Below are 12,460 nucleotides of genomic sequence, written 5' to 3'. Positions count from 1 at the left end.
ATTCAACCTAGCTTGTTGGTGACAAACAATAGAACGCATCTAGGGTTCGTCACCGTGGTGACATGATTACCCAGACAGAATAGCGGCATTCGTTGACTGGCCATCGTCACCGAACGTGTATAAAGTGCACTTGATACACTACTTTCTTGAACCTCAGAAAACGGGCTATCCATGCACTTCACGAAACGGGCTGATGATGATGATGATGATGACTCACTTGGTGAGCTCCTTCTGGTAGGTCTGCAGCGCGGCGTGCTCCACGTCCGTCTCGCCGAGGCTGGCGCCGCCGGAGCGCCACTGCTGGTACACGTGGAAATACTCCTTGCTGTCTATACTGTGCTACTGCTGATGATGATGATGATGACTCACTTGGTGAGCTCCTCCTGGTAGGTCTGCAGCGCGGCGTGCTCCACGTCCGTCTCGCCGAGGCTGGCGCCGCCGGAGCGCCACTGCTGGTACACGTGGAAATACTCCTTGCTGTCTATACTGTGCTACTGCTGATGATGATGATGATGACTCACTTGGTGAGCTCCTCCTGGTAGGTCTGCAGCGCGGCGTGCTCCACGTCCGTCTCGCCGAGGCTGGCGCCGCCGGAGCGCCACTGCTGGTACACGTGGAAATACTCCTTGCTGTCTATACTGTGCTACTGCTGATGATGATGATGATGATGACTCACTTGGTGAGCTCCTCCTGGTAGGTCTGCAGCGCGGCGTGCTCCACGTCCGTCTCGCCGAGGCTGGCGCCGCCGGAGCGCCACTGCTGGTACACGTGGAAATACTCCTTGCTGTCTATACTGTGCTACTGCTGATGATGATGATGATGATGACTCACTTGGTGAGCTCCTCCTGGTAGGTCTGCAGCGCGGCGTGCTCCACGTCCGTCTCGCCGAGGCTGGCGCCGCCGGAGCGCCACTGCTGGTACACGTGGAAATACTCCTTGCTGTCTATACTGTGCTACTGCTGATGATGATGATGATGACTCACTTGGTGAGCTCCTCCTGGTAGGTCTGCAGCGCGGCGTGCTCCACGTCCGTCTCGCCGAGGCTGGCGCCGCCGGAGCGCCACTGCTGGTACACGTGGAAATATTCTTTGCTGTCAATGCTTTGCGCCACTTTGTACTTGAGCTGTCTCTGTTGGGAAACGTAAAGGGTAATTATTTTGATATGCAATACTATATGGACTAAGGTTGAGTAAAGTCAATTGAATAAAATAACGTCTGTGCAACGACTGAGCGGGTAAGCAATACGTATTCTTCATCCTACAACCCCTTGGGGATCTCAAATGCTTTCTGCACGTTGACTATATAGCGTTGACACGCTCATTGATCTATATGACCCAAAGTCAAGAAGGATAAGAACGGGACAAAAGAGGAAAATGGCGGCATTTAAGAGAGGTACAATCCATACTGGTTACATAATAAAGTTTTCATCTATCTCTATATATCTAACTTTATCTTAATCAACTCACATTATCCCCCGTATCATTCTGCGGCCGGTACGGGTAGTGCAGATAAAACAAATGATTCCTTCGCATCATGTTCCTCATTCTATTCGGTCCTTCCGTGCTATCTAAGGCCCATTTATCCAGAGGGCTGGGCTTGGGCGGGCCCCATAGCCCTCGCTCCCTGGTTAATTCCGCCCAAGATGCTGCCCATTCGGCTTGCACGTATCGCGTGGTGTGGGTGGTTGTGTTAGCGTAGGTGTTCAGGCAGGCTGACCAGACTTGTCTGTGGAGTAGATGGTGGGTTAGATAAGGGGATTTGATAGCTGGCTATTGTATGTTGGCCGGAGTTTTGGATTTCGGTTTCAGAATAAGAATAAAAACTTTGATGGTGTAGGTGGACTTAACACATAGGTACACTATCATATCAGTAAAATACACTAACAATACATTTATCCCCTAATTCAAAGAGCTTTTTGACACTTTACAATAGGCTCAAAATTGACGTTGTGATAGACGAATTTCAACCTTTGCAAAGGTCGACGCAAAGAGTCGAAACTCGTGTGTTTCAAAGTAAATTTTAACCTTGTTGTAAATTTACAATACGTTCTATGAATTTGAGGGTAAGTATATATATATAATATTAATTACAGGATTTAAACTCACCTAACCAACTGCACATGATCATGCATATACGCCAACGCGTGGTCTTTAGGCGGATGAGGTCTTTGCTTGGCGGAGTCTTCCTTCTTGACCTTAGTCCTTGAAGCGAGCCTGGTGAGGCCACCCGTCACCTTCTGTATCTTCGACTGAATCTGGTTGTGCAGTTCCCACGGCACTCTGTATACTGCCTGCAATATCGATTATAATTATTTAGGTGAGTAAAACTTAAATGATTTTAAGCTATTGTGTGCTCTTTGTAGCACTGAAACCGTATGTTCGTTTGCTGCTGACATAATAAAGAGTGTTTAATGTCTCGTATTCGAAGGTCATTAATGTAGGCCGTTTCGGGGCGCGAAAGAGGCTAGTTATAAACACGTGCCTTGATATTTATGTTTGTTTCAGAGTATTTTATCTTATTTATCTGCAATAGATGGATTACCTTCCTCTCAGTGTCAATATAGCTGCTCCACAGCTTGTGCGCCTGGTCGTTTAGTTGTTCCCTGACAGCTGGCAGGTCCGGGGCGCGAGAGTTGCCAGTGGCCGCCACAAGGGAGGTCTTCAATACCTGTGGGCACAAAGTGAAGGTTAGAACTTACGTATGGAACAGTTTTTTATTCGAGGTTTTAGCGTTGTTTAAAAATAATATTAGATACATAATGTGTAAGACTATTATAAAAAGGAACAAAAAACTTACCTCTTCTATGGCGGGTTTCTTACACGCGTATAGTTCTTCCCAGATGCGACGCGCCGCGCCCGCCATTAGGTTGCGACCTGTAACAAGCATCATTTTTATGTCTTCAGTTTTCATTGAGTAACAAACCTGTAATTTACTCCTTTGCTTTTGTTTACAGAATAAAGGCATAATAGCATGAACAATGTGCATAATGCACTTCTCATCTTGTAAGTACGACCTGCTAATGATATTGATTATTAATATTTTGGTCATAATTCGTAAGTATAAGCCCTGCGCACATATTTGACGAGTCAACGACGCGTCGAAGACCAGTTTTTATAGGCGATCATGGGTTGCGTCGCTTGAGAGTTGCGTAGTGGGAGAAGGGGCTAAGCCATCATAACTTGGTGCGTGGTGAGTTTTTCGTCGCAACACTCGAGGTCGCCGCTGGGGTTGACGTGCCAGGTGGTGCGCATGAGTGAGTCCACTGTGATCTTCATGTTGTCACTACTACAGCTGTATACTACAGTACCTTGTATAATATATAATTCACTACTACAGTACCATGTTTATCATTCACTACTACACAGTACCTTGGTGCGTAGTAAGTTTCTCGTCGCAACACTCGAGGTCGCCGCTGGGGTTGACGTGCCAGGTGGTGCGCATGCGCGAGTCCACCGTGATCTTCATGTTGGCGCTGAGCTGCAGCAGGCAGTACGTGAGGCAGCCGATGAACTCGAGCTCGTGGTTGCCCGCGCCGAATATTAGGAGTCTGGAATGGTTGATTTCGTTGTAGAGCACATTAGAAATCAAGTATCTTGGCCAAAGTTGTAGCATAATGTAACATTGACACAAACGAAATAATTATAAGATCAAAGAAAAATATAAGGAATCACCTGTGTGGGAAGGTTGGGGAGGTTAAATAGTCTCTATTTTATGTTCCAGCGATACCCGAGAAGCATGAGATTATGTAGCTTTAGACCTTGGCTCTAAACTAAAGTTTGATGATGAAAAAAAAACATTCGTATACACTGTAGGACCTACAGCAAAGAAACATTTCAGTCAGGTACCACCACAAAAGCCATTCAAAACATATCAAATAACATTCTTCAATGGCTTTAAAACATAGCTGAAAAAAAAGTAACATACCTATTAGTAGTCAATTTGTGCAGAGCCTCCAAAACGGACATTTGGTCTGCTATCGAGTCCGTAGACCGGGACAGTAGATACAGTATCGTTCTGTTCAGGCAATGGTGTAACCCTTCCATAGACATCACGTTTGATTTCTTCTTCGCTTGTGTCACTAGCTTCACTATGAAATCAAACACCTGGAAAATAAGACAGCTGGTTTGTGGACAGTACGAATAGGAACCTTGATTTGCGGCTCGGCAACCGCAGTCAAAATTATGTGTTGGTTATGTAAAAAAAAACTAGTTTTTAGAACTCATATTTCTACATGATTTAATAAATCGTAGCGTATTCTTATTCAGAATAAGTCATCTATTTAAAACGGGGGAGTATTCTTTTGGAAGCCTTTTACATTGGTGCCACAAGATCGAACCTCAATAACGGGTAAACCGATCTTAATGCGGTTTTATGTCTTATAATTCCCCATTTTGACTAACCTCATGCGGATCTCTAGACAGCTGTCCTTGCCACAGCTTATCCACCAGCCGCGCGGCCAAGTAGCAAACATTGGAGATGTTGGACTCGGTGCAAAACAACTCCGTGTTCAGGAGATTCTCCATCAGAGTCGTCAGTACCTCCGTCTGGTATTCCACCTGCTGCTGGCTTGTCGAGTTTGGAGGTGACGCGTCGAGAACTAGGTCTATCACCTGTGGGGGGAAGAAATGTGGGGGTTTTAAGGGCTTGTCTGGAATTCTGTTATATGAAGGCTTTGGGGTGGTCTCTTGTTGTATATACACTCGCGAGCAACCAAATCGACTCAAGCCTTGACGGCGCAAACATACATTAATACAAGTAAAATTATGAATAGAAATAATAAAAATGATATGTCATTTAAAAGCTTAAGATGTCAGCTTTAATTTGATATCATTATTATTGAAATCCATTCATCATTTTTGAAATAAATGATGTCTGAACGCAATTGTAGGAAAAACGGGAATTTAGGAAAAAAGGGTATGGGTATCGTATTATACAAATTAAACAAAAAATGTTAAGATAAAAATTTATTAATTTAAATCAATACTTTGTATTGCCCCCTCTTGCCCTAATTACAGCCTGCAGCCTGTTTCTCATAGACCTTATCAACTTTTTGACAGTTTCCTGAGGAATGCCGTCCCACTCCTCTAATAAAGCTGTCTTCAGCTCGTCCACGCTTGCAGGGACTGGATTCCTGGCCCGAACTCTTCTTTTGAGCTCGTCCCATAAGTGTTCGATGGGATTCAGGTCAGGACTGAGCGCAGGCCAGTCCATCGTGCGCAATTCCTTCTCTCTCAGAAACTGCCGACTGACTCGTGCCGTGTGGCAGCGGGCATTGTCGTGCATTAGCACGAAGTCTTCACCGACAAATTCTGCATAGGGCACAACATGACCGAGTAGAATGTCGGTGATGTACCGATCAGCTGTTAACCCGCCTCCTCGGCCGCCTCCAGGCACGAAAACAAGTGCGGTTTTTCCCTCTAGAGAAATACCAGCCCACATCATGCAGGAACCGCCGCCATATGCTACTGTTTCAGCGAAACAACATTGGGCAAATCGTTCCCCCGGACGCCGGTAGACCCGGCCTCTCCTGTCACTGCCATGCAGACACACTCTGCACTCATCAGTAAACAGGACCGACCGCCATTGCGCAATGCTCCAATCGAGATGCTCTCGAGCAAACTGAAGACGCGCTTGTCGGTGGCCTGCAGTCAATTTGGGGCCTGATGCAGGTCTTTTTGGTGTCAAGTTGGCTTCCTTCAAGCGTCTTCTCACTGTCCACTCGCTGACAGCCACTTGTCGTACACGTCTCAGTTCTTGCTGCACATCAACGCCCGTAAGGTGTCGATTGCGCAGCGAGGTTGAGACAATGAAGCGGTCGTCTCTCTCTGAAGTGCAGCGGTGGCGGCCCGTTCTTGGTCTTCGATTGAAGGCACCAGTCTCTTGGAACCGTCTGTATACTCGGGATACAGCAGACTGGCTCAAGTGGAGCTGGGCAGCGACTGCTCGCTGACTTAACCCTTGTTGCAGCAAGGCAACAACTTGAGCAGCTTCTTCTGGTGTGGTATCCATGGGTTTGCGAAAACAAGGAATACAATGCAACGAGATGTGTACCGGTCAACTTGCAACAAGCGACTGATAAGGTACACCGGATGTGGAAAGGTTTTATAGCGGGATCAGGTAGCGCAAGGCGTGGATTCCTAATGAGGTAATTAACACTGACGGGCAATTAAAATGCGTCATTAAATCTGCGCTTAGTTTTTTTTTATGGTATTGATCTTAATTGAAAGCCTAATTCTTCAGCTTTCGAATGACATATCACTTTTATATTTACCATTTATCGTTTTAGGAAAATCAATGTATATGTGCGCCGTGAAGGCTTGAGTCGATTTGGTTGCTCGCGAGTGTAGTAGATGTATAAGTATCCCAGGTTTTTTTAATGACACTGTAAAATAATATTTAATAAGTACCTAAATTTATAATATTTAATAAGCACCTGAATATAAGTTAGTAACATGCTAAATACTGGATTGTTAAAATGGGCCTTGCGGTTAACATAGACGAGTATGCTCTTGCTCATGCATTTAAAGTTTGTTTTTTATGTTGAAAATGTGTCATGTCTGAAATCTGAAGATCATTACATTATTATGACCTACTTTCAAAAACAATTCACAAACTCTTGCTAAAAATTTGAATACTGAACTACTGAACTTTAAATATACATTCTCAAGTAGTTAGGTATATTTTAATTTTACTAGGTATATGTTAAACGTGTCATAGTGAAACGCAAGAACCGCCGTCGTCATACATGAATGAAATGAAAATAAAAACAAAATAATTACGTAATAAAAGTAGGAACGGTGAACGCAGGGACTACATGGGGTACAGAGCATGGAGGAGCCCACACAATCTGCCGATGAACTCTAGAAAAGTGAACTCTGTTTTAGCGTGCAATTGAGTGCATTATCGCTTGCTTATGTATCTAAACTCACTGTGTTATGGCGAGGAAAATGAGGGATACTTTAAAAAAACTCAACATTATTGTCAGCCATCACTTCCAAACTAAGAAAAAACACATGCCGTAAAGAAAACAACCTAAAAAAGTAAACTCTAACTACCGGCTGTCAGAATTCAAAAATCGAACTTGCATAAAGCCGCATACATACCGGTGCAGTTTTGCCCGTGACGTTGAGCGGCAGTGAGTCCAATACGATCACTTTGAGGAAGTCCATGACCACGGCCCTGGCTGGATGCGTCGTCAGGTTGGCTGCGCCGCTCACTATCACCACTTCTTTCTCGGATCCGGGTGTGGAAGCGCCTGAGCTGTCACCGCTTTCACTTATCCCTGTATTTGGAAAACATTATTCGTTATTTTTGTCCTATTAAAATGCATTTTCAGCATTGTAATAGGGAATATGCAAGAGGTTCAAATAAAGGTCAAATATTATTTATAATATACTTTGTTATTTCATAACTACGCCTCCATCAATATTTTTGATTATAATTTATTTTTGAGCAAGTAAATGAAGTTGAAAAGTACCAATAAACTTCGGTAAATTATAACTTCAGAGAAACGTCACCCATTTTCTTAGGGCGGATGTGACGTCAAAATTCTTTATATATCAATCTCAGAATAATAACTTCTTTGCGTTTACGGCGGAAGTTAAATAAATGTCAAGTGTAAACAAAGAAATGTTAATGTCACCGAGTGTTTGTGATGCTCGTTGTGATCAGATACGATGGATCACATAAAAATTCTTCCAATAGATCCTAGCCTCCTATAACCTCTCCACTTCTTGTTTGATATGCTTGTTTGTTTGCAAAGTTTAGGAATTTTTATATTTTTTGTTGGTAGTGTATGGGCTGCCACTAGTTGTTCTTTTGTAATGAGGCGTAAACAGCCATTCGCTAGTCAACGAGCCTCTCAAATATGCTCCATATTGCAAGTGCAACACAATAAAATTAAATTTGTATTGTAAGTATTATGGCATGAACATGACACAAGTTGCTCTTTCTACTTTTAGGTTATAATGGCAGTCGTTAGTATATTTCAAAAGTAGTTATTTTTTTCTAAATTACGTTATGGAAGAACTCTCGTAATCAGAAGAACTGGACACATTAAATTTATTACGCAGTATGAACGAGTAAACTGTGGCCAGCTGCGGAAAAGTTTTTATTATAAATAAAAGATAATATGTATGTTATACGTTATTATTTTTGTAGAATTAAATTCGGGGATAATCATGTAGCATGTGAAAGAAAACATCGTGAGGAAACCTCAATATTTAGATTAAGCACATTTAGATATGTGAACCCACCAATCCGCAGTGGACCAGCGTGGTGGGAAATGGTCCAAGCTTAGGAGGGGGGTTGAGACCTTTGAGATATGCACAATGGTTCCATTCAAGAGAGCTAGGTGCAGGTTCTTACACCCCCACAGATAATATAATAGAATGATCCACTAACCCTAGCCTCTCTTACTTATTATTATTCTTCTTCTTCTTCTTCTTCTTACTGAGAACCAAAGTTACAGTAAGTACTTACATACAATACAAATATTACTTTATATTCATATTGCCATAATAGCGTAATATTGTGTACAAAGGTCCTCTGGTTTGCGCGCTCCCATTTCAAAAGAGCTACTAGTAGCTATTTACGAGCTCCCATTACAAAACAGCCACTGGTCACACTTTATACACTTCCTTTTTCGTTTGTTACCATGACAACATTGGTTTGTTGAAAATACAAAAGTACTCTGTGATTACTTGATTAGGTAAACAATCTATGCCGACTGACGGGACTCATTATTCTGAGCCGTGAAATTAAAAGATTATGACGTCACACCAGCCCGCCATCCTGACGGGAATTTCAAAGTGGTCGTGATGGTTGTAATTTTTTAACTTTCTTTAAAATACCTTAAATTACTTATTTTGGCGTTGAATTTTTTTTTAATATAATAAAGTGATGTAAAACTATCCAATAAAAGTATTTTAAAAAATTATGCATATTCCCTATTCACGATAATCAAAGGAATTGCTTCATGCCAATGAGTCGCCGTAATATTAATTTTTACGGGTAAAAAAGTTTAAAGTCAAAAAGATAACAGCCGATAACAATTTATAAAATGATAACTACAATGAATAGTGTCTTACCAGTATGAAGGTCATCCGTCCCATTCGGCGGGAAGAGCGTTGAGGCGAGAGCATTCAATACTTCTGCCATCATCATGACTGGTACAAAGTCCGGAAGCGTATTGTATAGAGAGAATAGAACCTGAAATAAACACAACATTCGCAACAATCGTCCATATTTGTTATGCATATTGCATAACCCAAAATAAGTAAATAGCTCCTGAACATTGTAGCCATGTTCAGGAGCTATTAACAGATACTATTGAATCATGGCTAATATCACTCTCAATGAAATAAAAAACAAACAAAAAGTTACGGCATTAGAATCGGTCTGTTAATTTTGGGCTAAGTTTGTCAAACCTCTCAAATGATAACATAACCCTCTTTCAGAATCGGTACACATAAAGAAAACGCTCACCTGCAAAATATTAGTAGCATGGTCGTTCCGCCAACTCAATTCAGCCGGCGTTTCACTGTGAATCAGCTGCCTTACAGCCGAAAGCAGTATCACCACGGCTTCAGGACACAGCGTTATTCTGGCACACAAAGCCGCCGCAGATTGCCTGGAAGGCAGTGACGCGCCCCATAAGCCCGCCCACACTCGCTCCATAGAGACGGATTTCTCCGCGCTGACCGTTCTCATTGGCTGGCCGAGGGTCAGGCCGAATAGGAGGTAGTACAGTTCTGGTATTTCCAGGTGCGCCAGGATCACCCTGTTAGGAAAGAAGGTAGGGTTTTAGCTTTTTTATGTACCGGTAAATTTATAAAGAGAGTTAAATGTAACATACAGAACATCTCCTGTGAATAATAAATACCTGATTTATGTATGTAATGCATAGAGACCCGATAACGCCAATAGCGAATGTCCTGTACCAGGAAAACCTCTTTGGCGAAGAGTAAATACCTGATGTATGTATAGTTAAGATCCGATAATGGCGACAGCGGATGAATGTCGTGTCGTTCAGCCTCCTCTATACTTGAGAGCAACAGGCATCAATGGGAAGCTTAGCGGCTATTTCTTCATTTTGACTGCTTTAAAAAATCCTGTAATGTATCTATGTATCTAATAATATCTTCTTATGCCGCAGCCAGCCGCCCGCGCCGCCAGTGCCGGCAGTAGCCACGTACCAGGAGAGCAGCGTGAAGCCGGGCGTGTGCAGCAGCGTGGCGCGCAGCTGCGTGTGCTGGTGCACGCTGGCGCCGAGCACCACGCCCGTCTGCGCCGGCGTCGCCGTCAGCTCCGAGTGCCGCAGCCAGCCGCCCGTGCCGACGCCCTCGCGGAACCTGAGAGGAGCAAACCATACGAAGTATAAGTGTTCTGTTCCCATCCCTCAGTGTAAGTCACCGTAATGCTCCCGGCACACTTACGTTACGTGTCGTGACGCGCCATAAGCAATCGGTTTCATATATTTCGCATGTTGTGTCGCGACACGACACTACATACAAATATTATGTCCCTCACCATATTATTACGTGTATGAAACCGATAGCGTCACGACACGACACGATATGTAAGTATGTGTCCGCATTAACAGCTACGCATGAAGGTGTTTCCCGTCACGCTCACTAACGTATTTTATAACGAGCGTGGAACTAAAATGATGATGGTGAAATTAAAACAGCGAGTATAATATGACACATTAAAATTTACAAACCTTTGCATTATCGCCGACTGCTGCCCCTGCCCAGAACACAGGATCACAAATATCCTGAGCGCCCACAGCACAGTCGTCGCATGGACATTCTCCATCATAAAACTCAGTAGCCAATCCATACCCAGCACCCTCGATATCTCCTCACAGACTATCGTATTCACTAGATTCCTCTGCGTAAACAACAAACCATGTAGCACATGGAAGCATTTGTTTCTCAAAATTATCTGCTCGCCTTCGCATTCTTTCTCACAATCGCTTTCTTTTGGGGTCAGGCTTTTTTCTGACTGCGTCGGTAACGGTAAGGTAAATGCCATGAATTGGCCTAGACATAGCAGATCAGAAGGCCTTGGTTGGCCGGCTAATAAGGCCGCTAATAATTGAATAAGTACGTTCTTTGTGCTGACGATTTTCACATCATTTATGATATAAAGTAGTTTGGAGACCAGTTGTAGCTCTCTCATTGTGCGTAGGTTGTGTGTCCTGTGGGCAGTTTCTGTGGCTAGCTCTAGTAAATGTTCGAGTAACGATTTGATGAGGCCGCCTGGAGCGCCGAGCCATACTTCAAGCTCGCATATTAGATCCTGGAACAATATTATTATTTATCATTTCAGAGGTGAGTAATCGTAAATAGCGTCCTATACAGAGGGAACCTAATGCAGTAGTAGGTATCACAAGATATCTACTTTGAACAATATATTTTTTTAATTGTCTGTAAGAACTGCCATGTATGAAATCTAAAGCATTTAAAACGGCTACATTTTATACCACTTACCTGAAAAGCCGTTAAATTAGGTATTGAAGACGTTTCCTTCTGACTATCCACCGTGCCCACCAATCCGAATATCAGATGCAGAATGTGTGAGTTCAACAGCTGTTTCTTCCTTTTCAATAACATGGCTAAAGTCTGGTATCCTTTTCTCCGGTCCATTTCTGCTTGAGCGGCTTTGTTTGAGCGAACTACACAAACTAACGCTTTTACACCTGCGTAGAGGCATTCCACGTCTTGTGCCATCGCAATAAGGCCTAAGAGGACCGAGCATCCACCTACTGTGTCAATCTGAAATAAAAAGGTGGGTTGAACAAGTTATTTCAACGACTTTGCTACTACTACAAACAAAATATGTTAACCTAATGTTAGCCGTAAGTATATGACATGACATGATATGATACAACTAGAAGAAATATAAAGTAAACTCACCATAATCGCAGCCGGTTTCGGGCAAAACACCCTCACACCCAGATAACCAACCACAGTACCACCCAAACACCTAGCCGGACCAGCCAAATGACCAGCGGAGTTATGTAGCACTCTTATAGGTGTCGCATTCTCATGAGACGACATCCCTAGCTGCTTAGCTATCGCTTTATTATCGTTCTTGCTGTAGACTTTCCGTATTTTGGCTAACGTAAGCTGCGACATAGCTCGCGCATTGATCCCGAATACGACTTTTTCTTCTGCCACTAATGGGCTTAGCGTCTCTTGGTATTGTCCGGGTAACAGAGGCGCTTGTAATGTACCGACGTAGTGCGGGCCCAGCTGGTAAATTATTGAGACTGTTTGTGCGGTGACGACCTGAAAAATAAATGTAGATATAATGCTGTAGCTGTAGAACAAGATCGAATTGAAATTGATTGTAAGCCCAGTTTAATTGCGAGCATTAATTTGAGACGTGACTTTTGGTAGCAGTCGTCAGTAAGAACAAGGGGCATTAAATATTGCGGAGCGCATGTACAGTC

At 43.3% G+C, this 12,460-nt stretch overlaps 1 protein-coding gene across 1 annotated transcript in view; it reads right to left on the bottom strand.

Annotated features, from left to right (window-relative positions):
* Positions 1–12,460, bottom strand: part of LOC105384228 (WD repeat and FYVE domain-containing protein 3) — a 51,959-nt gene that overhangs the window by 21,583 nt on the left and 17,916 nt on the right. The window contains exons 22-37 of the mRNA XM_048624444.1: positions 11,922–12,296; positions 11,496–11,780; positions 10,724–11,304; positions 10,197–10,352; positions 9,487–9,781; positions 9,090–9,210; positions 7,104–7,282; positions 6,693–6,860; positions 4,401–4,610; positions 3,925–4,103; positions 3,369–3,547; positions 2,797–2,873; positions 2,542–2,667; positions 2,106–2,290; positions 1,467–1,725; positions 984–1,129 (exon numbers count right to left, since the gene is read on the bottom strand). Coding sequence (XP_048480401.1) covers positions 984–1,129; positions 1,467–1,725; positions 2,106–2,290; positions 2,542–2,667; positions 2,797–2,873; positions 3,369–3,547; positions 3,925–4,103; positions 4,401–4,610; positions 6,693–6,860; positions 7,104–7,282; positions 9,090–9,210; positions 9,487–9,781; positions 10,197–10,352; positions 10,724–11,304; positions 11,496–11,780; positions 11,922–12,296 — 3,521 coding nt within the window. The remainder of the gene's footprint in view (positions 1–983; positions 1,130–1,466; positions 1,726–2,105; positions 2,291–2,541; positions 2,668–2,796; positions 2,874–3,368; positions 3,548–3,924; positions 4,104–4,400; positions 4,611–6,692; positions 6,861–7,103; positions 7,283–9,089; positions 9,211–9,486; positions 9,782–10,196; positions 10,353–10,723; positions 11,305–11,495; positions 11,781–11,921; positions 12,297–12,460) is intronic.

The sequence above is a fragment of the Plutella xylostella genome, chromosome 12, assembly GCF_932276165.1.
Source record: "Plutella xylostella chromosome 12, ilPluXylo3.1, whole genome shotgun sequence".
Lineage (NCBI taxonomy): Eukaryota > Metazoa > Arthropoda > Insecta > Lepidoptera > Plutellidae > Plutella > Plutella xylostella.
Note: the sequence above shows the minus strand (reverse complement) of the source record. Positions and strands in the feature narration are given on the sequence as shown.